Genomic DNA, 24,866 nt, shown 5'->3' on the forward strand with positions numbered 1-24,866 from the left:
AGTATGGATAGATTCCATTTTAAAGTGGTGATATGTAACAAATGCGTTGAGCTCTTTTAGGTTAAATATCATTCTAAAAGATCCATCTATCTTTGCTCTAAGAGAGATATTGGAGATAAACTCGCCCTGTTCATGCATGCTTGTAACAATGATACCTTTCTCTAGAAATTTTGTAACTTGACGATCGACATTTTGAACTTCCGAAGAAGAGATTTTTATAGAGTGGGGTTGTTTTAGCTGGACTGGGTCTATAAGAAAATCAACCTTGTATCCGCTTACAGCTGATAAAATGGAAGAATCGTGATTTAACTCCCTGCACTTCCCAATAAATTGTTGTATCCGGCCTGCAACTATACTACAATAATTGTCTCCCCCAGATATGACAGAAGTACTACACTTCTACGTTTACTATAACGTACATGGTCAAGAGGAGGAGTCACTGCTTTCTTAGTGTTTTCCCTCCTGTCTCGACTTTACTCTTGGGTTGGTTTTGATAATAGTTGTGTCGTTGGGCTCGGTTTTGCAGATGACGTTGGAATAAAAAAGGTACATTGGAATTATATGAGATGGTCGACCGTTGATCGTTGCGCTTCCGTTTTTGGCTTGTCAGTTGCTGTGCGGCCTTTTTGCTTTCTTTTACTGTTTTCAGGCGTTCCTTTACATCCTCACTAAACAGTTCTGCAGCAACAGGTTCTTTGTTACTACAGATTGCCTTGTAATTTTCATCAAGGTCAACTTTTAACAAGTCTCTGCGGCACAGGTGAGCAAGGTAGAGAATGACCAATTTGCGCATGCGTAGTATCTCGTGGGATCTCTGCGGTAGATGCTAATAGAATTGCACAATATTTGCGAGAGTTAATTATTCGTTTGTAGATTCATTCTCTTCGTAATGTATTGCACTTTGTTGCAGTTTAAATAACATACAAATCCAAGAAACCGTACTTCTAACTTTGTATACATGATATATTTCAACGGAATCAGCCGTTCTTGAAGTGACTTGGGGTACACGTGGCAGTAATTTTACGCTTGTTTGGTTTGCCTTCATCGTTCACTATACATTTACAGCTTTGTTAGTCGCTTGTGAGAATTACCGGTCATATTTCCGGTTATATAAAAACAGTTACAACACCACCTTCTAGTTGCTATTTTCAGAAACAATTACTCAACGCTTTTAATTGTTTTGATGGCATGATGCAAACACTTAAGAATGTTGCTAGAGTTAGGAAAAGCGGTGCAAAATACTAGCCTTCGTCTTGCGTTTCGCACACTTTTCCTAACTCTCTGTTAGTTCCCGTGTAATTGGATCAGACCATCTAAATATGGATGGCGTTTAATAATTGTTTAATCTGCTTCGCCTGATCCACATTAAAAAGTCAACTAAAGAATGTGCAAATCGAGCATTGTTTGAATTTGCTCTTCCGAACATAACAAAGTACTTGGACGTTCCGCGTTGAGAAATCTCACTCAGGAACGCACCCCCTGTACATACTAGAGCACTTCTTGAAATATTGAAATTAGCTAAATGTAACACGTGAACACCGAGTGCACTTTTTTGGAATATTTTGTGCGTGCTGTTTTTCGAATTTGTTAAGTATTTCTTTGTAATGGAATTGCAGAGTTGATATTATATCCGTGCCACTTCGTTTTAAATTTCATGTTTTTCAAATGCTTAGTGAGAGCGTTCGAATTTTTTATCATAGGGTTGGAATAAAAATTCAATGTTTCGATGTCAAGCCTTGCGCACACTTTTTCAGAGTGTAAGGTTGATTCTAAAGAATTTTCTCTAACGAAAGCAAATATGATTGTGCCTTCTAATTTGAAGAGGAATATGGACATTGTACTTTGCAAACCAGACAAAGGCTCTGGTGCAGTGATTTTATATAGGGAAGACTATAATGGCAAAATGCTAGACATTTTAAACGACGAGAAAAAAGTTTGCACGCTTGGAAACTTGCCAGATTGCGATAAAACCTCTTCACTAGATAGGAGATTACAAACACTTCTCTTAGAGTTAAGAAAGTCAAATAAAATCAGTGAGAATTTTTATAATTTAGTTCGCCCAACCGGTGCAGATTTTTCAAAATCCACAAAGAGGGCGCTCCACTCCGACCAATTCTTGCCATGATCAACTCAGCTCATCATGAGTTAGCTAAACAACTGTCAGTTGTACTTTCACCTGTTTTAGAGAAGTTCTCTTCTGTACCAGAAGAAGAGAAGTTCTCGGCTGTACCACACATGTCCGAGAAAGCTTTTAGAGAATTAGTGTTAGCGGCCACTAGAGTTAGTTTTAATGATATTACGTACAAACAAATTGATGGGGTGGCTATAGGTTCTCCTCTTGAACCAGTAGTTGCCACTATTTTCATCGACTATTATGAGTGTAAGATGTTTGCCTCTTCTGAACCTCCAGAAGTGCTGTGGTACAAGCGTTACGTTGACGACACCTTTTCCCTTTTTCGATTTGACAAAAATCACCAATTATTTTTACATAAACTCTGTTCTCTTCACCCTTCTTTAAATTATACGTCTGAACATGAATCAAATTGTGAGTTAGCAATTTTAGATGTTCTTGTCCATACGCAATGGCCAATTCCTTCTTAGAATTCATTGCAAGGCAACTTTTACAGGTTTGTACACATGCTTTGATCTTCTTCTTCACACTGAGAAAAGATTTTTTTATTAAAGTCATTAATAAAGCGAACGCTTAGACTGTCATCAGAGGAGTTCATTGAGGGTGATCTCAACTCATTGAAAAATATATTTCTCTCAAATGGATATCCGGAAAAAATGCTTGATAAACTTTTCTCATCTACAAAAAAAATGAGCAGAATAGGCCTTTTGGACCAGCTAAGTGCCCTGTGTCTATTAAACTTCCATGGATGGGTAAGGTTTCTGATGATATTAAGAGGAAAACTAAGAATATTACAGAGAATTTTCTTTTGCGAGCAATGTTATCTTTATATTTTTGAAAAGAACTATTCTACCACCCAGCTCAAAAGAATCTTTACCGGCAGAACTTTTAAGCAATGTAATTTATGAATATAAATATGTGTGCGATGTTCGCTGTGTAAGTAGAACGTCTCAAAGGTTGGGTGATAGCATGAAACATCATGTACCAACTTCAATCAGAAATAGAACGATTCCATCAAGACAACAACCAAAACGTGATTGTAAGAAAAATAATTTAGTTTAATGTGACTCCGCGATAGGTAAACGTCTCTTGAATAACTCCCATTGTGCTGATTCCTCTTCCGACGACAATTTTAGAATTATTAAGAAATGCCGTTCATTCTTTCAAGTACGCGTCATGGAGGCTGTTTTGATTAAGTTAACTAATCCCGTCCTCTGCCGACAAAAGGATTATGTTTTCAATTCATCCTTGTTTTGAGCGTCATCTCCCCATTTGGAGATGACGTACATTCTTTCTTGGCTTTACAAATATCGGTAGATTTTAAATTTTCATTTAGCAGACATTGACATCTAAGGAGTGGTCTCCCAAAATGCATTGTGTCGTTTAATTTCACTATTAAATTATTACTTTTACCATTCACAATAATATTTGCGATCTTTAGAACGATTTTCAGATTTGTCACCACGACAAAGTCTCTATTTTATTAATTAGTTATTAATTTAATTACGCATGCGTCATTGATATGGTCATGTGACTGAATTTGAGAACATGTAGTCGTAAGCTATTAAAGCTTAGTATTTCGTTTGTATTCTATATGTTTTTGATAATAAATCATTGAGTAATTAACAAATTCGATGATGCAAAAGCTTGAAGAATCCCTTATTACAAGTAAATACACATGCTAAGAGATTACAAGTATTGAATTTTCTCCGGTTTTGTGCATACGTGTGGACAGGTGGAAACGATTTAAATACGCTATGTGTGGTCGCAAATCTGTTCAGAAACGGAGGAAAAATCTCCGTATTTTTTAAAAATATGTATACGTGTGAACATGGAATTAGTGCAATAAGGTCCTGTTGCAGGATTTTAAAATCCAATGCAGACAGCACAATCAGCGCCAATGCATCTGGGAGAAGGGTATAGGGGGGGTGATACACCCCAAATCTTGGACTCGTAGGCAAATAACAGGAACTTTTCGGGCGATTTTTTATTATGAAATAAAAATACAATCTGATGTACTGAGCGATATAACACAAAAGTAATATTATCAAAATATTAAATTGTTCCATAGTTTCCCAAAGTACATCGTGTAAATTGCCGTAAATCCTTCTCCACATGTCTTCATTTCTCCACATTAAATTTACGAATCCAGTATATTCGTATCTCGTATCATTAGGTTAATTAGTCCGTGTTGTTACCCGTGTGAAATTTATTGTATCAAAGAATAGTTACTAGTATTCACTTGCAATAATTACGAACTCACATGTCATGCCTTGTTGAATAATATCTTTGAGAGGAATATATGGTCTATAGAGTACAAACGTAATTTAAGAAATATAATATAAATGATAGGTGAGATAAGCACGGTTACATCATGACAATTTGCTACATACATATCAACACTGGTTTAAATGTTTAAATACAAGCACAGTGCATCAAGTCTCATCACAGTGTAGTATTCTCTCAAACGATATATATTTGATGTTTGCCAACTTCTGCGAAAATTATGGTTGCGTAATGTCTCCAGCTGTTAAATTTCAACATAATAAAATAAAAAACAGAAAGGTTATGCGCACCAAACACAACGTTAGTTGTATTTACAAAATTTTGTTGTGCAAATCGATGAAATGAAATGGAAAATAGTCCGTTATAGTCCTGAGTAAACTGAATACAAAGTAGCACACGCTGTGTTCTGGAGATAACGAAAAATAGCTAAAATATTTGCATCGATTGAGAAAAGAGGAAGCAATTAGTTTATTATCTTTTTTGATTATGTGATAACAAAAGCTATAATTCAATATCAAAATAAATTTTATGGCCAAAAATGCACCAGCCAGCAACTATTATGGGTAAAGAAAGTAGGTGGCCCATCTATGGTAATGTCAAGATAAATTACTACAACAAATTTTGGCGTAAATTTGCATTTCTAAGCATCTTAGAGATAATTAAGTGCATTGTTAAAATTATATTCTTTACAAATTCATGACTACTAGTGTTTTTCTGAAAGTACTATGAATAAAATTGACGAGCTAAAATTTATTTTTCAACGAACTCTGAACCACTACAGAAGGAAGTGTTGTTACTAGAAGATAGCAAATACAAGTTGGTAAGCGTTACGACCAAATTCAAATGGTGCCTCCAGATTTCTAAAAAGTTACGATATCACAAACAATAAACCATCACGGGTTTCAAAGTCTAAGATAAATACTTTTGGAATTGTTCCTACAAAGCATTGTAGGTACCTTCGTAATACTGGGCCTGAGTGTACAAAATGCGTTGGTCGACTTATTGCATCTAAACGAAATAAACGAGTTTAGAACATTGTTTGTCCAATTTTCTTAAACTCAAAATCGAAAACAATGCAGATATCAAACGTTTTAATTCCTTACTAACTCGGTACATATCATTTACATGCAGTAAATTGTTTCTATAATTTCATTCATCTTTGCGACCAGTCCGTCATGTGTACCAAGGTCACAACGGTGTAATTCCCCAGTCTTCATATTCTCTTGTTTTACAAAAGTCAGGTTTAAGACCTTCTTTGTGCCCTTTTCCATCCGATACTCCCTGGCACACATAACACCATTGTCTAAATTTACTTTCCCAAAATCTTCCAATCACAGTGTCGTTAATATGACCTAAGCCTTTTACTTTCCATTCCAAGAACTTATTATACTCAGTTTTGTTGTTCATTAGTCGCTCCGCCAATTCTTTGGGAGACTTAAAATCTCTGACATTGATAATGGCATTTTTCAGATTTCCAGGCAAAAAATCATTAATTTTATCCGTGCTCATCACCACAGGTACTGCACCTGTGTTAAGTGCATTAAGAATTTTTTCATCAACATAGTAATCACAATCTTGGTTGAAAAACACAATAACAAACTTGTATAATTTTTCCACATCTTGTTTTGCTTCTCTAAAGTTTGGTGCCCAGCGTCCTACTATACCATCTTTATTATGTAAACATCCACCATAGGAATCGACATGAACATGTTCCATGAGATGTCTTATATACGCTGTCCTGACAGCTTCGCAGTTGGAAAGAGTAGCAATAATTCCTCCCGTTTTTTTCTCAAACGGAACCGGTGGATCTAAATTTGGCTTTGTGAAGAGTGGTGTAGGAAAATCAGAATCAAGTCGATAGCTTCTCGACAATTGAAACTGTGACATAAAGTTGCCGTCAGAAAGTATAGGAGTATAAACAGGATTTTCCATACCCGTTAGGATCCAGGGAACATCTTTTGATGGAGGTAGAGGATATGGATCTCTTGAATGTACAATAAATCCATTTGCTTCTTTAGCTCGCTGATGGTCTGATGTAACCTCACAGGCCACAGGACATTCGCCTTCTTTGTCACCTTTTGGCAAGTTTACTTCAAAGGATGCGGGTGAAGCACCAAAAAATTTACTCCAAAACAAAAGAACTATTTTACCTGTTCGTAATGGAGACGATGTTATATTTATTGCAATGGTAGACGTTGTTTCGGACTTATAAGTAGACACTGTTTTAGATTCATTAGTAGAAGTTGTTCCAATTTGATGAGTAGACGTTGTTTCAGGTTGACGAGTAGACGTTGTTTCAGATTTATTGGTAGGCGTTATTTCAGGTTGATGAGTAAACGTAGTTTCAGATGCAGGAGCATATTTTATCACAAACTCATTTTGTAAAGATAGATGATCGTAGTAAAACCCACAACAAAAAACGATGGATATGCGGAACTGCATACTACATCCCTTATGAGATAAAGTGGCCATATTTACGTAAGCGAGAGTAGATCGAGGTGTTCGTAAAACCTATATCTATACAAGTTGAAACTGAAAAAGAAAATGTGATAACATGTTAGCAAGTTTTATATGTGACAAAATGTAACAATAAGTTAAAGATATATTTCTGTCTTCAACAATGTCAAATTTTCATGAAATGTTGTTAATATCAATAAAACATTAATGAAATGGTCACTCGCTTACAACGCAATAAGCATCTTACATGATTTGACAAAACGTCTCCATTTTATAAACATGAGCATGCTATGTTTGCTACAATCTTTTCTTAAAATTAAACAGCCACGTGCATATATTATACATCTTATTACTAGCAAACAAGGTTTTTGGCTTGATGAAAGTTGACATTACCACTCACATGTATGCTAATTAAATGGACGTACAATTTCATCATAATTGTCATGCACGTGGGGCAGCTTTAACGAAATTAAGTCGCCCATATTCGTTTCTTACGAAAATGTCGACTGAAGAGAAGGAAAAACTGGAAAGGCTTCGTGCTAGAAGAAGAGGACATCGCGGAGTGTGTACTAAACTCGAGAAAGAGTCAGTTGAATTGTTTCGAACTCTGAAATCTCCTGTAATCGGTACGTATTTCCAGCATCGCTCGCAGTAGGCAGCGTAGGATAGAGAGGCGCCGTCGACACCAGAGGTGAAGAAGGGGATGCGGAGGGCTCACACAAAGTCATACTGCTCTAATAGCAATGTCACTATCGAACCTACGGTAGAAGATGTTGAAGAAAACCCAATAATGGCCCCCGCGTCAATCTCCAATGCAGGGTTGAAAACTGTGAAAGCTGAAACCAGCCCGCGTGGCTTGCGCACTTCGAAACTTATCTTCTCGACATCATTCACTTTTAGCCGGACTGTCGCAACATCGTTTACAGCAGCCGCGATCCCCATGCGAAGCACTCGACTCGAGCTGAGAACTGGGTCAAGCGTAGACCATACGCCGGCCCCCCTCTCCGCCTGCAGAGTAATACGCGCAGAAGGGCGTCCCACCATCGTCGCAGCTCTATCGGAACGACGATACTAAAGTCGCTTGGCGGCCTGAGCTTAGGTGAGAACAACTTCCAGCTGCGTACGGGTGGGGCGGTCCAAAGCGTATTCCCATATAGGGATCAAGCTCAGTGGATCTTGCGAACAAGGCCTCGAGCGTTCAATGTAGCAACACACTTGCTAGTGATGCGGCTCCCGTTAATGAGGAGCGCATTGATAAAGGCAGCCTCGCTATTCATCTTGACTCTGACGCTTCCAGGCGTAAAATTACGATCATAATTTATAAGTTTGATCTCGGGTGTTTTAGAGTAGGTGTCAAGCAAGGCCGCCAAATCACCGAACTTCTGTCCTGACCCCGGTACCGCAAGAGCATGCTGTCTGATCTCCTGCAACTTCTGCCTCGCCAGGCGAAACTGAGGATGGCCGAAATCGACTATGGTGATAGCGACCACCTCAAAGGGATACCTGCTGAGAAACTGTCGGTTTACTTTATTCACAAGCACGCGATAGTCAGCCACGATGGCAACACGCATATCCTGATCCGCTTGAGGCTGCCTAAGATTGGTTTCAAACCCTTGAGGGTTTTCCGTAAACAATTGTACCAGCTGCGCAACCGTAGTGAAATAGTTCTGGCACGCCAGAAAGCGGCCAAAGACGAGCAGCAGCAAGCGATCGAACTCCCCCTCTTTACGAGTCTGGAGAGAAGGCGCGGTTGTAATGACCGCCAGGAGTTAGTTTTTCAAACGGACATCAGCGACGCTGTCGCGAACTTGGCCTGTATCTTCAGAATAGTTGAGCAACATGGATTTGACCGCGCTCAGGACCGACTCTTCATTGAGAAGCTTGGGGTTACCCTTGAACAAGGCATAGAGCTCTTTTACGCTTGGGTGTTTTTTTTTAAAATCAGCAAGCTCAACTTGGATGGGTTAGATCCTGCAAAGGGATGGGTTAGTATATACTGCAATGCTTTACAGAGGAAGGAGATGAAATCCTGGTAGCGATTTGATGCTCCAGTCCCCTTTGCTTGGGCCCCATTCGAGAGATAAACCAAGACCTCCATAAAGGACTTATGTGCCCGGGTTGGTTTATGATAAACTGGAGGACCTCCACCCCCCGCGCTTTTGGGATGAGGAAGGCCGACAGATAACCATCCGCCATTCGCTCAAGTCGCAATGGGAGACCATCGACGATCCGGACTCGAATATGTTCAATTTTCTTCAAGAATCTGGTGATATCCCTCCTGAACTACTTTCTCAAATTTTAGTTCTTGGTCAGATTTTTCTCAATTAGAGAGGACTTAGCGCGTTTGATAATGTGCTCGGGTTGGTTCTCGATAAACTGGAGGACCGCCGCGCCTTTAGGATGAGGAAGGCCGACAGATAACCATCCGGCACTCGCTCAAGCCGCTGTGGAGACGATCCGGACTCGAATATGTTCCTTTTCTTCAAGAATCTGGTGATATCCTCCTGAACTTCTTTCTGTAATTCTTGGTCAGATTTTTCTCAATTAAAAGCTGCAAAGCTGCTAAAGCTTAAAAACTTTCTGGTAATGACGGAGAAGGCAAAGCTTTCACTGAAAGTCCACCGCAATAGAATTTTCGTCGTAATAATAGGCGAATTGCTGAGTGGTGCAGTCCATAGTGAGGATCGACCGCTCGCAGCGAGTCAAGAGTTTCTCGTACAGTTTGAAGAAGAGAACCGGTTTATTGCCCGTGCCGTCGAAGAGCGTATTAAGAAACTGCTTCACGTTCGACTTATCCGTGAATCGGAAGAGATAGAGAAAGTTGTGTTAACCTTCATGTCCTTTATGTTGTCGAAGCTCTGGGAGAGGAAGAAGACGTTCAATTTCAGATGATGGCTATACATCGTAAAGAACTTATAGAGGCACAGGCACTCCCTCTGTGTTCCGCATTTGAGATTCATGACGCGGATTTTGTCGATGATGACGTAGGACTCTCTTTCTTTTTCTCGTATCCTCGATCGATTCAGGCATGACGAAATAATGCTTCAAGACCGTGTTAGGTTGGATATATTGATCAGCGGAGGTGTTCGAAATGACGTACAGCCTTTTGGACGAACGTGAGCAAGGAGCCGTTTCATGAAGAAGCTCTTGCCCATATTGCTCTGACCCAAGAGCAAAACATTTTGCCCCCTATTTTTTGAGTAAAGGCAGAAGGTCGTCAAACCATTCTTTTTTAAAATGAAGCCCGGGGATAGCGGGTATTTGTCGCCACCAGTGCTAGTATCGCGCGCGATAACACTTGGAAGAACAGAAGGCGTGGGCACCTGTGATGGCGTCGGGACGACTGACCCGGGGGCGGGGAAAAACAGCCGAAAATCTTTTTTGGAAAGATATGCACCGCTCTAAATGTTTAACGACTGGCCAATGTGGTCGCACGTCGGGGTCGAGGACGCTGCCCGCAAGGCCCGGGAGATGCTGTTGTTGATGGGCTAATGGAAACGTGAAGCCGCAGCGGGCGCCGAAGCAAGGACATTGGGTGTCAAACTTGTGGCTGACGATTTCAACTTAGAAATGGCCCTCAATTTTGCGCGATTCGCTGCTCTCTTGCTCGTGCTCTTTGCCGCATCCAGGAGCATGCTCTTGAATTCATACAAACCACTATTCTTCTCTCGCCCCGTGGTCTTCCGTCGTGTCCCTGCTGTTCTTCTAGGCGCTGCGCGCTTCGACGCCCCCGTCTTCCGTCTTGTTGTCGACCTTGGCGTTGCGCGTGTTCTTCGAACGGTTTCCGTCGTTTTTGTGAGTCTTTCCAGCGTCAATCTTTTTGCACTTCGCGTCGATGCTTGCGGGATGGCACATATTCCACCAGGTAGTTCTCGGAGGGGTGAGACATGTTGCCGTTTAGAATAACCGCGCCAAAGATACTGTCAACGACATTGTCCCCAGCGAGCTGAGCGCACCGAGAGCGAAGGAGATCGAGGCATTCTCTGCGTAAAGGGCCATCCTGGTGGCGACTCTAAACAGCCTCCCGCTGTGCTCAGTATAAGGAATGGATTACCCGATCTCGAGCGTTGACATCGAACGCCTCCTGAAGGCCAAGCGAGACCAAAAATGGTTCGTTGGGGTCTGTAGCTGCGACAACCTACCACATCTCCACAATGGGCAGTTTTGCATCAGCAACACGGACAATATCTACCCTCTCCATGATCCGGTTAAAGGGGGGCACCACCGGCTAACTGTTTGTTGTACTGGAACACATGTGCTTGTCTTCAATAGCTTTGGATGTGTGCTCGCTGAAATTGAGGAAGCATATACAGAGCTCCAGCAGCGCAAGTATTTTCACAGTGCAGAGTCGAGCAACGGCTGTCTGCGGGGGCCATGCTGTCCTGGCGGGGCGGCTGTTTATAGAAGAGGGTTCTGTAGAGGGGCTTTTAAAAAGATTAATTGGAATGTTCGGCGGAGACACTCTAACTAATGACCATTAAGTACTCGACTTTGTGCCTCTGACCACAGGCGGTGTTCCTGACGATTTCGAAGCTGAAGAGAAGTCGCCTACGACACGTAATGTCAAAGCTGTCGTCCTGACAAAGCATGGTCGCGTTTCTACGGACGGAAGCGTTGAGGAACGCCTCGCAGAGGTTTACTACAGTCCTGCAGGGTACTGGATGGGCCTTGCTGCTATTCCAAAGCTGGCAAAAGAGACTGGCGTCTGCGAGGATGTGGCTCATGAATGGCTAAAAAACAGGCCATCTGGCAGATCTATTTGCCCGCACCAGCGCGAAGTGCTATTCCCGACCTAAGTTTGATATCAGCACCCCGAATGAGGTCCACTAGGCCGATTCTTTTTCTGATATCACGATGGTCGGAAGACGCACATTCAAATACGCATTGACGGTCGTCGACGTAGCAAGTCGATATAGGGAGGCCCACGCGATCACAGACAAGACAGCAACCCAGGTTGGGAAGGCGTTAGAGTCTATTTATGCCCGTGGGCCTCTTCGATGGCCTAAAGTTTTACAAGTCGACCCTGGCTCGGAGTTCCCGAGGCTGTGCAAAGCGATTTGACGGGGTAGAGTCGGAGTTCATACGGATCAGGGGATCGTAGAAAGATTTAATCGAACATTGGCGGAGCGACTGTTCGTTTATCAGTATAACCGCGAGCTGGCTGAGCCTGGAACTCGTAACAAAGAATGGGTCTTAAAATTACCTGAGGTGGTTAAAGCGCTCAATAATGAAACTACCCGTTTGACGGGCGAAAAGCCCTCCCTTGCGATTCGGAAGAAGAGCGTTAAGGCTAAACCCGTTGCGCCGGCGCTTCGTACAGTTGGTTTCAAAGAGCAACGCTTGCCATCGGATGTTATGCTGCGGTATTTGTATGCGCCTGGCGACCTCGAAGGTGGCGAACGGCGTAGGGCGACCGATCCTATCTGGAGTGTGACCTCACACCAGGTCGAGCGGGCTGTAGTTGAGGGCAAGAAGCCCGTGTTTTATTTTTGAGCGATTGACCTAAGGTCACGTTTGTGCGCGAGGAGCTCCAAGTGGTGCCCTTTGGTACCGAAACAGCGTCGGCTTAGACGATGGGGTCCTGTCACGCTTTTTAACACCTTCGGCTTTCAGGATAGAGTACATCTAGGGCCTGAGTCCCAAAAACTCAGCGATAGGCGCCCCAGCGCACTCGTCCTTCATTTTCCCAGCACATTCTTGTTGGCTGTGCTGAACAGCGGATGCATATCTATATCAGTGAGTAGCTCGAGCTCCACCCCCGTGTGCTTGAGGAGAGCGTTCCAGCTTAAGCCCGGGCTCGTATAATAAGGGGCCAGGCCTAGCTTGTATTGCTCGAGGCACAGTTTTTGGAAGTTCTCGAAGACGTCGGCGAGGAGGAGAACATCAGTCCGAAGGTAGAGCTCGTGGGTTGTGCAGCCGAAGGCGTCCCAGACCATTTTTCCGTGGGCATAGTCGTCATCGGTAATGCCTTTGACGGACAGTTTGCTGTAGAAAGCCTTCTTTGGTGGGAGGGACCCCTCGTCGAATGTGGACCAGCCGTCTATATACTCATAGGGGTAGATCCCGTTGCGGAGCAGGAGGGTACGCCTCTTAGGGTTTGACTCTAAGTCTGCTGTGATGCGCATGTCTTGCGGATTGCTGGCTTCCACCAGTTTATCCAGACATCAGAGCATCAACTGGGCGCTGTCGATAAATCGAAGCTGGCCGATACTGAACGAAATGTATTTCACGGCATTGTTGGGGATGCAGGTGACCTTCCCTTCAGTCTTTGCGATAGTCTGCATGATGAGATGGCTGTCGTAGCCCCGCAGGTTGTGGAAGACAATCGGTATGGTTGTCATCTTCGAACTGAGCCGCAACTTGAGGTTGCACTCACTTTGGGCCGCATCTTGGTACTTGCCAGTAATGTGGCAGTGGTCTCGCATAGAATCGCCTTCGATGGGCTTGCTGCAAAAGTGGCAGTTTGTGGCTTTCTTGTGGCTCCCCCAGTCCTTTCCTGTCTTGTGCATAGGCTCGGGGTTAGCCAACACTGTCTTGATCTTACGCTCTTCTTCTTGGATCGCATCCAGGAAATGCTTGGTTCCGTCAGGCCATTGGTGGAGCTGCGGCGGCTGCGTTTCCCCGTCGGAATGAACGACTATGTACGAGTAGCCATATGCCTCGTGTCGGGAGGTTTGTTGGGTGTAACTCTTGTTGGGGTTAAGCGCGCGGTCTTCGATTTTGCGAACCAGACTCTCGAAGTCGACGTAGATTATGAAGGGCGCTTTGAGCTGCTTGTGGTAGTGCTCAAAGCTGATTTTTTCATTTTTTTCCGGGGGTTGATTCTGATGGCAACCACGGCCTGGTTGAAGCCTCGACATTCAGGCTTATGCTCTTCCAACAAATCCTGTCTGGTGAAGCCGTGAAGGCAACGCTCACAGAAGTGCAGCAGGTGGGTATCCTTCGATTCCCTGTTGAGAAGGCGGTTGAAGTCCTTGATCCAAGTGTAGTGGTGTTTCTCATGAATTTTCGAATCCGAGACGAGGAAGAGATTCACAATCTTGTGAGCTCTCTCTACTTTGCTTATATGGCAAGGAACGACGCCGCCTTCCCAACCATACACGTTGATAGAAAGATCGTTCTGACGCTCTACTCGTTCGAGCTGGGAGAGCGATGTGGGTGCGCTCACCCCCAAAAAGTCAAGGCCATCTCCAGTGGGATACTTGCCCGGTTGTTGCGGGTCTTTAGCTGCAGGAAACAGCCCTGCCCTTTGAGACCAGCAGAAGCAGTCGTCGTCTTTGTTTTTCACGTTGACGATCGCCTTCTTATTCTTGACTGGGGTGGGGAAAGGAAGGTATTAGCCTCCGCATAAAGGCTGGTAGTGAGCGATGTCAAGCTAGAGTGTTTTGACACCATCCACTACCCACCCATACCCTTCCCGAGTGAATTTTCCAATCTCTCACGGATAGTTTGGAAGGCTTCATGTGGGGGTTGCGGAATCTCATGCGCCTGTAGCAGCGTGATCTACTTTGCCCTGAACACTGGTGCTTGAACCACTTCAGTACCATTTACTTGATCCTTCCGAAGCTCAACCTCCACCGCCAACTGGAACTTAACTCCTCGTAGAGCTAATAGCTCCTCGACAAATTTGTGTTCGATGTGGGGCTGGGCGCTTTTGAGGAAAACCATCAAGTCGCGTTCGGAGGGGTGCCCCTTCGGCACCTGAATTTTCCAGGCTCTCAGATGATAGTTGAAGGCCTTCGTTTTATGCCACTTAAGTTCCGTGGGTGGTGGGGAAGGAGCCCTTTTGGGGCGTTGTGGTCTGCGCCTCAATGACATTTCAGCCAGAAGCTCATCGATGTATGCATCAATTTCATCATCGGTAGACTTGACGGGGCTGCACTTGCACGGTTTGGAGATTGGCGGAGTGACATTTCTTGGCGTGGGTGTTGAGGCAGCGGGCGGTTGAAGAGCCTTAAGAGAGGCGTTCAGCGCGTGTCCGCTGATTAAACCTTGGTCATATTGTTGCAGAAGTTTATTGACAGTATCCATCTCGAGTGTCGCAAATCTCGTTGGTATGCATTAGGGGAGATATTTTTCTAAATCAAAATTAATTCTAAATGTAGATATTAATCCGGCGAGTACGCTAGCAAACGTTTTTCTTGCTTGTTTCTGTTTATAAACAAACATATGCTGAACCTTATTCGCAACGCAGGCTTTACAAAGGATAGTTTCTGCCTGTGTTACGACCCCACACTTACGACGTGGTTGTGGAAGTCGCCCGCCTTCCATTAACCACCTCATATAAAATCCGCAGTATTCACCTATGCAGCTTTGTCCACATGTGGTGAGCTTTCCGGATAATAACCCTTGCACACTTGTTCTTGCTCTGCCTCGTGGCTTTCGAATGTTTGGATATACAATATGTGAGAATTTATGTCTAAATAAATAATAGACCCCCGACGGGAGGGGCCGCTCGTCGTTGGCTCCTGCCGTTGTCCTGAGTTTGGTCTTTGATTATCCGGTGCGATTTTTGTGCCGACCTATGTGCTTATTGTGTGCTTACTATGTATGTGAACCACGTACCCGAACTGGGGCTGGGGCCCTTAGATTTGTGAATACTCCTTCTCAAACTGCGAAGTGCCCCAGGACCGGTGCGATTTTTTGTCGGAACACATGTATACACAGTACTTCGTACTGTGTAAGAGAACTAGGGCTGGGTCGCTTGGATTTGGGTATGCAGACTCTCAGGGGGTGAAGTGCGGCAGAACCGGTGGTCTCTATACTGCTCATTATGACATAGCATCTGTAAAATGTCAACCGCATCACTGTCTCAGAATTATTTATTATCAAACCTTTTCTTCGTGTAAGAACGTTGATTTGTTTATAGTCATACTTCATACTACGCAATGCTTTGGTATCAAATTTGCTAAGTTAGAAATGTGAATACAAAATCTCGGTTAACTTACGTAAAATTACCTTCGTTTCAAAAATAAGACTTCATATACGACGATCGTGTGGACAAAATTATGCTTGCTTTAGTTCTTTACATGTTACGTACCTAACAAAAGATGAGAAATTTAATATAAAAAACGCGACTACATATCAGTTAAAAAATGGTGATCATAATTAATTCATACATTATTGAAAAATCAACTTTTTATCCATATAAGTTTTGTTACATAAACACATTTAAATAACGAACGAAGATGAAGAGTTAGTCAGGATCTCCTTTAACCAACAGTATCATTCTATAACTAAATATACATCACTGACAAAAACAAGTGCTATAGAAATAGAAATACATAAATAAGAACCTCATGCAGAGTACATAATAACATTGAGATTAGTTAAATTCCAAAGGATTGCTGCTATATCTTAGAAAGTTTCACAAGTTTTAACTCAGGAATAGAGAATCACCTATCTAAGACAGGATTTGAATGTCAATGATTACGACACAATTTTTGATACTCTAAATGTATTTTCATTTCATAAGTCAGTTCTTATTATAAAAAACCTTTGTTATTGAATAAACCATTGTAAATTATAAATACATGGCAAACATCAACTGCACGCAATTATAATTTATAAAAAAAATTCAGCGTCCTTAATGTCGAAAATACAAACATGCTATTCTTCCTTTGCGCTTAAAGCTTTAACTCTTTTTAATGACTTAAAATCATTTTACGCCTCGCTGAGTTCCTGTTACAGGGTTTATGTGAAGAGGCTGTTAGTTTACTGGCTGCCGTTTGCCATATTGTTAATCCTATTTTTCACACAATGAAATTTAAAGGCTGCCAATATGGTAATCACATGCGTAATAAGATATGCGTGGCACGAAAAATTCAATGGAGTGGCACCACTAGAATATTGGTTAGTTTATGCAAACTTTATATTTGACTTGAGATGGTACATAGTAATTTTCTCAGTAAATATTGATGTTATGCAAAGCTTTTCCTCCCATGTCCACCCCTAAAGTGAACCTTCTAAACATGTCAAGAACTTCAGAAAAGTCATTTCTTTTTGTTTTTGAAAGTTAAAACTATGTTGACATTGCAATTTTAGTGAGGTGTCGATTTTAGGATTTTCGTCCTTGATTGAAGAATTGGCACATGTATCATGTTGTTTGTCGTGGTCACTTTACACCTTCAAGTTGAAATTGCTTCTGGTAAACGAAGTGCATACAAACTCTTTTACAAGTAGTTCTTGACCACTAACTCATTCATTACACTTTAGTAACTGATCATGCGTCGTGCATAAATTAAACATTTGTTGCTTTTTCAAAACTTGACGTTACTAACGTTTCTAACATCCATCTCATTGTTGCTAATACGTAACCGTGAGTTAGCATTGGTTAATAAGAAAGTGTTGCACTACGAGTCTACGACAAAGACACACTGTGTTTCACCAATACCAATTTAAAGTCTAATCTCTAACGATAGAGTATCACGTTTTCAAACTTCCTTCCATATTTGCTAAATTTGAACATGCTACGGTCGTTTACTGCATAAAAACAACAGCTTCCATTATTATTTTTAAGGTTATTTTATGCATGCGCAGAAGCAAAACATAAACAGAAATACACGAATGCAACCAGAAGTTAACTATTTTGAGTTTACTCCATAAATTCCATAGCATTTCTAATTCAAGTAGTGCTCTTTTAAATAAGTTGAAACTGTACGTGTTGCGTTGAAGCAGGAATGTTGTTAATGAAGATCGTATCAGACAATATATTTTACGAGAACTTAATGAATGCGGTATTATGCTTGCACATAGAGCTACTTGGAAGCTTTTGCAATCTAAGTATAACGTGCTAGTACGTTATTTGGCTATTCAAACTATGCTCAAAGAAATTGACCTTGAAGCAACGAGACCACGACGAGCAAACAGACTAGTAAGAAGAAAGTATTTGAATCCAAGCCCTAAATACACCTGGTAAGATAAACTGAAGCCGACGGGTAAGATAAACTGAAGCCGTATGGCTTTACATTTCACAGACAAATCGAGGGCTTTATATTCAAATTTATCGGCTGTCGGATAGTTATAATCAAAATTATGCGAGAACCTATATTATAAACAGTAGCGTGGTGGTGCAATTTTGACTGCGAGGGCCAAAGCCAATTTTGCGCCCCTTCACCTTTGAACTAACGAATATTGCAGCACATGTCACAGTATTATTGAGTTTCAATACTTTATGTTAGCCTTTGCATTTTGATTACACTCTACCGGTGACTGCGCAACCACTAGAAAATTAAAAATAGGTACACGAAGAGCGTAAATGACCAATATTTAACTAACAACATGAGAAATCACAAGAGAAGTCAGACGGTCATTTTTTGTAATGATAATCAAAATATTATAGATCATTTATCAACAAAAATGATAATTTTGTCTCCAATTACCACCAACTAAAAGTCCGTCTTATTAGTTTATTAGCTCGCGCTCTATGGACGACTCACTTAAACGACTGAAACAAGTCGGACGTCTGTTTGAGAAACAGGCTTCAGTCAATGATTCAATAAGCCTGCTAAGTATTTTAACAAAAATTTTAACAAAAAATTAATTTTTTTTCCGCTTCAATGGAAAATCTTCACAACAGAATTTTGTACAATTATATTTTTATTTTTAATCCTACGCGAGGTCTTGAATTGTAGATGATTGTTCAGTATTTATTCTAACTTTTAGTATACTTGTATGATATTTTGAGATGTTTATTTCAACTATTGCCAGTAAAATTTTACGAGTTTCCTTAATTTCATACTTTCAAATATTTTCCGTAACGCATCATGGGCATGTAGTCGTGTCAATTCGTGAATCGCCATCCTAGCACCTGGACATCTGGACATTTTTTAGTATAACATTGTGGTTAGCCTGTGAGCAGGCTACCCACAAAGAAATATCATTAAGCTTTGATTAATAATAAGATGCAATGCCAGTAACGATTCCTGTCTGTAGGAGAAAGCTTACAAAATTGATTAAAATAGGCAAAAAACTGTACATTTTTAGGCCTTGTTGCGCCCCCTAAGAGGACATTAAATTTGGCCCTGCATGTTGTCTACAGTCATTGTGTCAATTGACAAGTCAGATGTTGTGGCCACATAAGAAACATCAAGAATGCTGTTCAATAACTTTATTCCTTACTTGACTGTAAAACGAACCCCCTTACAAGGTTTCATTTTGATCAGTTTTCCTTTTTCCCCAAAGTTAACTTCATTTACTGTATATTATACCTGTGGAAATAACTGTTCTGTGTTACGAACCTCCCGACTAATAATAAAATGGCCGCTTTTGGTTCAATTGCTCGTAACAAAAGGAGTAAAACTTGTGGAGACGTTGCTCTCAATTCTTAAGATATTTATTTAATATACTAATAATTTTGATATAAACGTTATAATATAAATGTTTAAGTGATCAAACTTATATAAGACAACTGCTTTCAGTGACTCTTTCGTTGATGGATTGGATATATATCTGGATTCTTTGGTTGTTTTCGTAAATAGTTCGTTTTCCTTTACATGAGGCTTTCTTCTGATGTGGACTTCTACTAAGCACCAACATAACTACAGCTTTCGTTTCATCACTTATAAGTGATCGTACAATGACGTAAACTGTGGCCAGTTGATTAACCGCGTCCTGTACGTTGTCTGTGGTCAGTAGGTTGACCGCGTCCTATACGTAGGCTTTTCCTGTTATTGTGGTTATCATACACATGCATGTATGAGTAAGGCATTTTACAAAGAGCACTAACTAGTTAAGTAATAATATATTTAAGTATATGACAATAATAAGTATAATTTACATGATTATGGATTATCATGTAACACCAGAGATGGTACATAGTAATTTTCTCAGTAAATATTGATGTTATGCAAAGTTTTTTCTCCAATGACCACCCCTAAAGCGAACCTTCTAAACATGTCAAGAACTTCAGAAAAGTTATTTCTTTTTGTTTTTGAAAGTTAGAACTATGTTGACATTGCAATTTTAGTGGGGTGTCGATTTTAGGATTTTCGTTCCGGATTAAAGAATTGTCCCATGTACCATGTTGTTTGTCGTGGTCATTGTACACCTTCAAGTTGAGATAACTTCTGGTAAACGAAGTGCATACAAACTCTTTTACAAGTAGTTCTTGACCACTAACTCAATCATTACACGTTTATAATTGATCATGCGGCGTGCATAAATTAAACATTTGTTACTTTTTCAAATTATGACGTTACTAACGTTACTAACATCCATCTCATTGTTGCTAATACATAACCGTTAGTTAGCATTGGTTACTAAGAAAGTGTTGCACTACGAGTCTACGACAAAGACACACTATGTTTCACCAATACCAATTTAAAGTCTAATCTCTAACGATAGAGTCTCACGTTTTCAAACGTCCTTCCATATTTGCTAAATTTCAACATTCTACGATCGTTTACTGCATAAAAACAACAGCTTCCATTACTTAACTTTATAAGAGGTTAATTTGTGCATGCAGAGAAGCAAAACACAAACAGAAATACATGAACGCAACCAGAAGTAAACTATTTTGAGTTTACACGATAAATTCCAAAGCATTTCTAATTCAAGTAGTGCTCTTTTAAATAAGTTGAACTGTACGTGTTGCGTTGACGCAGGAATGTTGTTAATGAAGATCGTATCAGACAATATATTTTACGAGAACTTAATGAATGCGGTATTATGCTTGCACATAGAGCTACTTGGAAGCTTTTGCAATCTAAGTATAACGTGCTAGTACGTTATTTGGCTATTCAAACTATGCTCAAAGAAATCGACCTTGAAGCAACGAGACCACGACGAGCAAACAGACTAGTAAGAAGAAAGTATTTGAATCCAAGCCCTAAATACACCTGGTAAGATAAACTGAAGTCGACGGGTAAGATAAACTGAAGCCGGCTTTGCATTTTCACAGACACATTGACGTCTTTATATATAAATTTATCGGCTGTCGGATAATTATAATAAAAAAAATCACGCCAAAGGACATCGTGTCGTGGTGAATTGTGCGTGAGAAATTTAGTTACATCAACTCATTTTCTAAAGATGATTGACTTCTAGGCAATGATGTGGAAACTTGGACAGGACTTGTTTTTATAAAGATAAGATAACAAAAAGCTCTATCACAAAGTTATGGAGGGTGATCTCCCCAAAATTAATTGCTATATTTTCAATTACTAATGCGCATTTTGTCCTTTGCAATGTGCATTTTGTCTTGATCATATCCCATTCTGGAATTTCATAATCGAATTTTTTTCCTGTACAATTTCTGTTAAAACTCATTTTGTTGTTGAACATTCCATTATGATGACGTAACATTATTAGTGATTCGCAAAACATCAAATTTTACTCAATCACATTATAATTTGTTTATAATTTATTTTCGTGATGCCGTAATAACGAAAACAAAATAAACCAGTTGTTTTACCTACAAGTCTACAACCCTAAAACATGGCAGACAGGTTATACTTTGTAAGTCTCCTTTGCAACTCTATTTTGGGTTGTATTGCTGACCTCGAAGGAAGTCCAGATCGGGATTTTTGCGTTTTTCGTATTGATTCTCTTTACCATAATACGTTGCGATTTGCTGAAGTATTCGAGCTTGAAGAGGCTGTTCTGCAGTTAATCCCAAACGCAAAAGAACTTTTAAATGTCGATGTTCATCATGATATAATTCATCCTCTTCATTGAACTACTCTCAAGTTTTCAATAGTTTCCCATACTTGCCATGGCACAGAACCTATTGTTGAGTTTAAATAATCTCTAAAACAGTCTCTGATATTTTTTCATTGTATTGAATAGTTATTGGATCAAATATGTGTTACATCCTGAATTCCGCCATTATTGACATTCTCTCTTCTCCACCCACCTAGTCTAAGTGAACCATTGCAGTCACGGTCAATAAAGTCAGGTGGACAATATGGATTACTTGGAATACAACTGTCAGCCATAAGGTAGTTATGAAGTGCTACAATTGCTTTTGTAGCTTGCACTGCAACGTTAACATCTGCCGTAATTGCTCGTCTGAAAAGTCTGAATCGTGAGGTGGCAATGCCAAGGGCATTTTCTACAATTCTTCTTGCACGGGAGAACCAGTAATTTGCAATTCTCTCGGGGATCTGGATCTCTACCTAGGATAGGGTTTCATTAAATAATTTTTAAGAGGGAAAGCAACGTCATATGGTACACTAATATTGGTCCCAGGTAGCAGTCTTGAGTGTGGAAGGTTTCATTTGTTCTGTTCCATAGCAATACCAAGTTGGCTACTTGAAAAAACGCTACCGTCACTTAGACGTCCATATTCGCCTACATCAACTATCGTAAATTGATATTTTTTATTCACAAATGCCATCAGGACAACACTGTGGAACTTCTTGTAGTTAAAAAACATAGATCCTGCTCGTGAAGGACAATAGATAATGATATGCTTACCGTCAATCGCTCCAACGCAGTTCGGGAAATTCCACCTTCTCTCAAAGTCTTGACTTATATCTAGCCATTCTTTAGACGAACTCGGAACAGATAAAAAACCAATTTCTGCCGTAACATTCCACAAAGATTTACAAGTCTCCCCTATAATTCGTCCCGCAACAGTATCACTTAAACGGTAAATTGCTGCAATAGTTCTAAAGGAGTCTCCAAATATTTTAAAGTGACGCAAAGCCTTTCTGCAGGTCCAATAGCTTCTCTTCTTGCATGCCAGCGTGTTATTTTTGGTGCAACCAAGGTCAGTAATTCTTCAAACTTGAAAAGAGTCATACGAAACAAACGAAAAAAAATTCTTCGTCATATAGCATAGCTTCTTCAACTAGAGTATGGTATTTTCCTTTTTCTTTCCTTTTTTGTAATATACTCCTTACCCAAAATCTTTTCTTGTATTTTTGCTTTCTTAATCTTCGTTTTAAAAGAATTAGCCGAAAAAGTCGACGTCGAGCCGCCATGTTTTGCTAAATTTCCCGCCATCTCTTTCGAAAATAATGGAAATAAAATCCAGCGGGCGGCAAACACTCTCATAAAACAGATTTCACACTCGTGGGCGAAGCGACCGTAATGGAAAACTGTCTTTAAAGGCCATTACTTGCGCGAGCAATAACTACGAAACGAAACTTAATTGAGAAAACATCTGGCCACAAGAGAGTCATAAAACGATGCTACACACATTATGTGTGTCCGCCTAAACGTTTGTCAATCTCGAGTTCTTTATTGTAGACCGCATGGAGTAGCTATATTATGATGTATTTCACTACATATTGCCCTTAGAAGGTTAAGTACAAGTTTCGGTTGATAGAAAATATATAAGACTAACAGAGACCTTTTATGACTCACATCACAGCAGTTTTTCTCAAGAAATCCCATGTCTAAAAATAGTGACATTTAAAACGGTGCGAATCATATCCTGTGAGAATAGACGAACTTAGTAGTTATCATAAGAGCATCAAGAATCACTTTGGCAATATCGCCAGTATAGTTTTGAACGCTTTGTTAGTCATTTTATCAGACATCAGAAACCAAACAATTAAAAAAATTTGTTCTTTGAACAAAATTCTCTACTTATATATGGCGAAATTCGTTTAAATCAGGCATATCTGTGTCGAGAGGAGTGAAGAGTTTGTTCAAATCAGAAATTTGCCAATATACCGTAAAAATTCTTGAGAAAGGTGATGCTATCTGTTTCAATGCGATTGCTTTTAGAATTTGTGAAGCTCCTTATCGTAGCAGACGTAGAGTCGCAGCCAAACACTGGAGGTTGCTAAGATAGAAAGAATGTTGATGAAATTAAACGAATCTTATTTAATGGCAAATGATTAGTTATGCTACCACCAACTGTTGCTACCATGCAAGAATTTTTTTTAATTAAAAACAGTGAATTTCAGTAAATGGGCAGCTGTTTTTACATTTGTAGTTCACCCATTTGATCTAAGCTCTCGAATTTATGTCCTCTCTAATAGTCTACAAGTGAAGAATGTCAAGTTACGATAAAACTTTTACATGCATAAATTATTCGTAATGTCAGGATCACTACATGCGGTCGTTTCCACAAGAAATAGCTATCGCAAGCCTGAAAATTCATCTAGAAATATTATATTCTATAATAAGAAATTACGTCAAAATGGTTTCCATCTTAGTTTTCAGTGTGTTCTCCTCGAAACACTCCTTATTCATTTCACTTTAATATAATAGTGGAAGAAATAAATCAAGTTCGTATTCTTTTCTTCCCCGAATGACAACTGACAACTCCAATTTGCATTATACAAAATAAAAACAATAAAATGCCTGCGTTGATTGTTTGATAGCTGAGCCTCATCAATTAAATCCATCAAAGAGTATTTGCTAATCAATCATGAATACATGTTATAGGAAATATTAAAACCTTTTGCTTTGAATTTATTTTTTTTACATTATTGTTATTTTATAAAAGAAATGTAAAGATGTTTTTGCCCTGATCTGCTTTCGAGTAGTCCCAAAGGTCTCCTCGGTTTTAATATTTCCACAATAAACATCTTTTATTTCTTAATTGAACATCGGCAAATCTTGCAAAGTACACCAAGCGGAAACATTTGTTTCCTTCATAGAAACTTACGTCAATTTGAAACCTCCACAGCAGCAAACGTGATTATGGCACTTAATAAGTGGCCACAAAATGGAAATTTTGCTAATTGAATCGTGTTTTTATTGAATAGTGAACACAAAAGGTCTGTCCATAAGCTAAGAGAGGACGAAAAAGTTAGTGTGGCTAAAACCTGAGCCATTTTTATCGAATACAAACGCAAAATATGTTGGTACTAACAGCTCCAACTCTTAAGACATAAATGACCTGAATATGGAGCCTAAGAGTTTGGACAACTATATATATGATAAAATAGTTGAAAGAGACATATAAAACTGATTGGAACCAAAAAGTTAAAAATAAGCATAATCCGTAAAAGGCATCTTGTAACCTCAAATAGTGTAACCTAGTGTAACTCATAATGTAACCTCAAAGTTATAAAACAAGACAATTACGCGG

At 40.1% G+C, this 24,866-nt stretch overlaps 1 protein-coding gene across 1 annotated transcript; it reads right to left on the minus strand.

Annotated features, from left to right (window-relative positions):
• Positions 1–5,491: 5,491 nt before the first annotated feature.
• On the minus strand, positions 5,492–6,889 carry LOC124451951 (alpha-(1,3)-fucosyltransferase 11-like). Its single transcript, XM_047002551.1, has one exon. It carries the CDS (start codon positions 6,887–6,889, stop codon positions 5,606–5,608), a length of 1,284 nt encoding a protein of 427 aa, XP_046858507.1. The 3' UTR covers positions 5,492–5,605.
• Positions 6,890–24,866: the final 17,977 nt, after the last annotated feature.

Source organism: Xenia sp. Carnegie-2017, unplaced genomic scaffold (assembly GCF_021976095.1).
Source record: "Xenia sp. Carnegie-2017 unplaced genomic scaffold, XeniaSp_v1 HiC_scaffold_24, whole genome shotgun sequence".
Lineage (NCBI taxonomy): Eukaryota > Metazoa > Cnidaria > Anthozoa > Malacalcyonacea > Xeniidae > Xenia > Xenia sp. Carnegie-2017.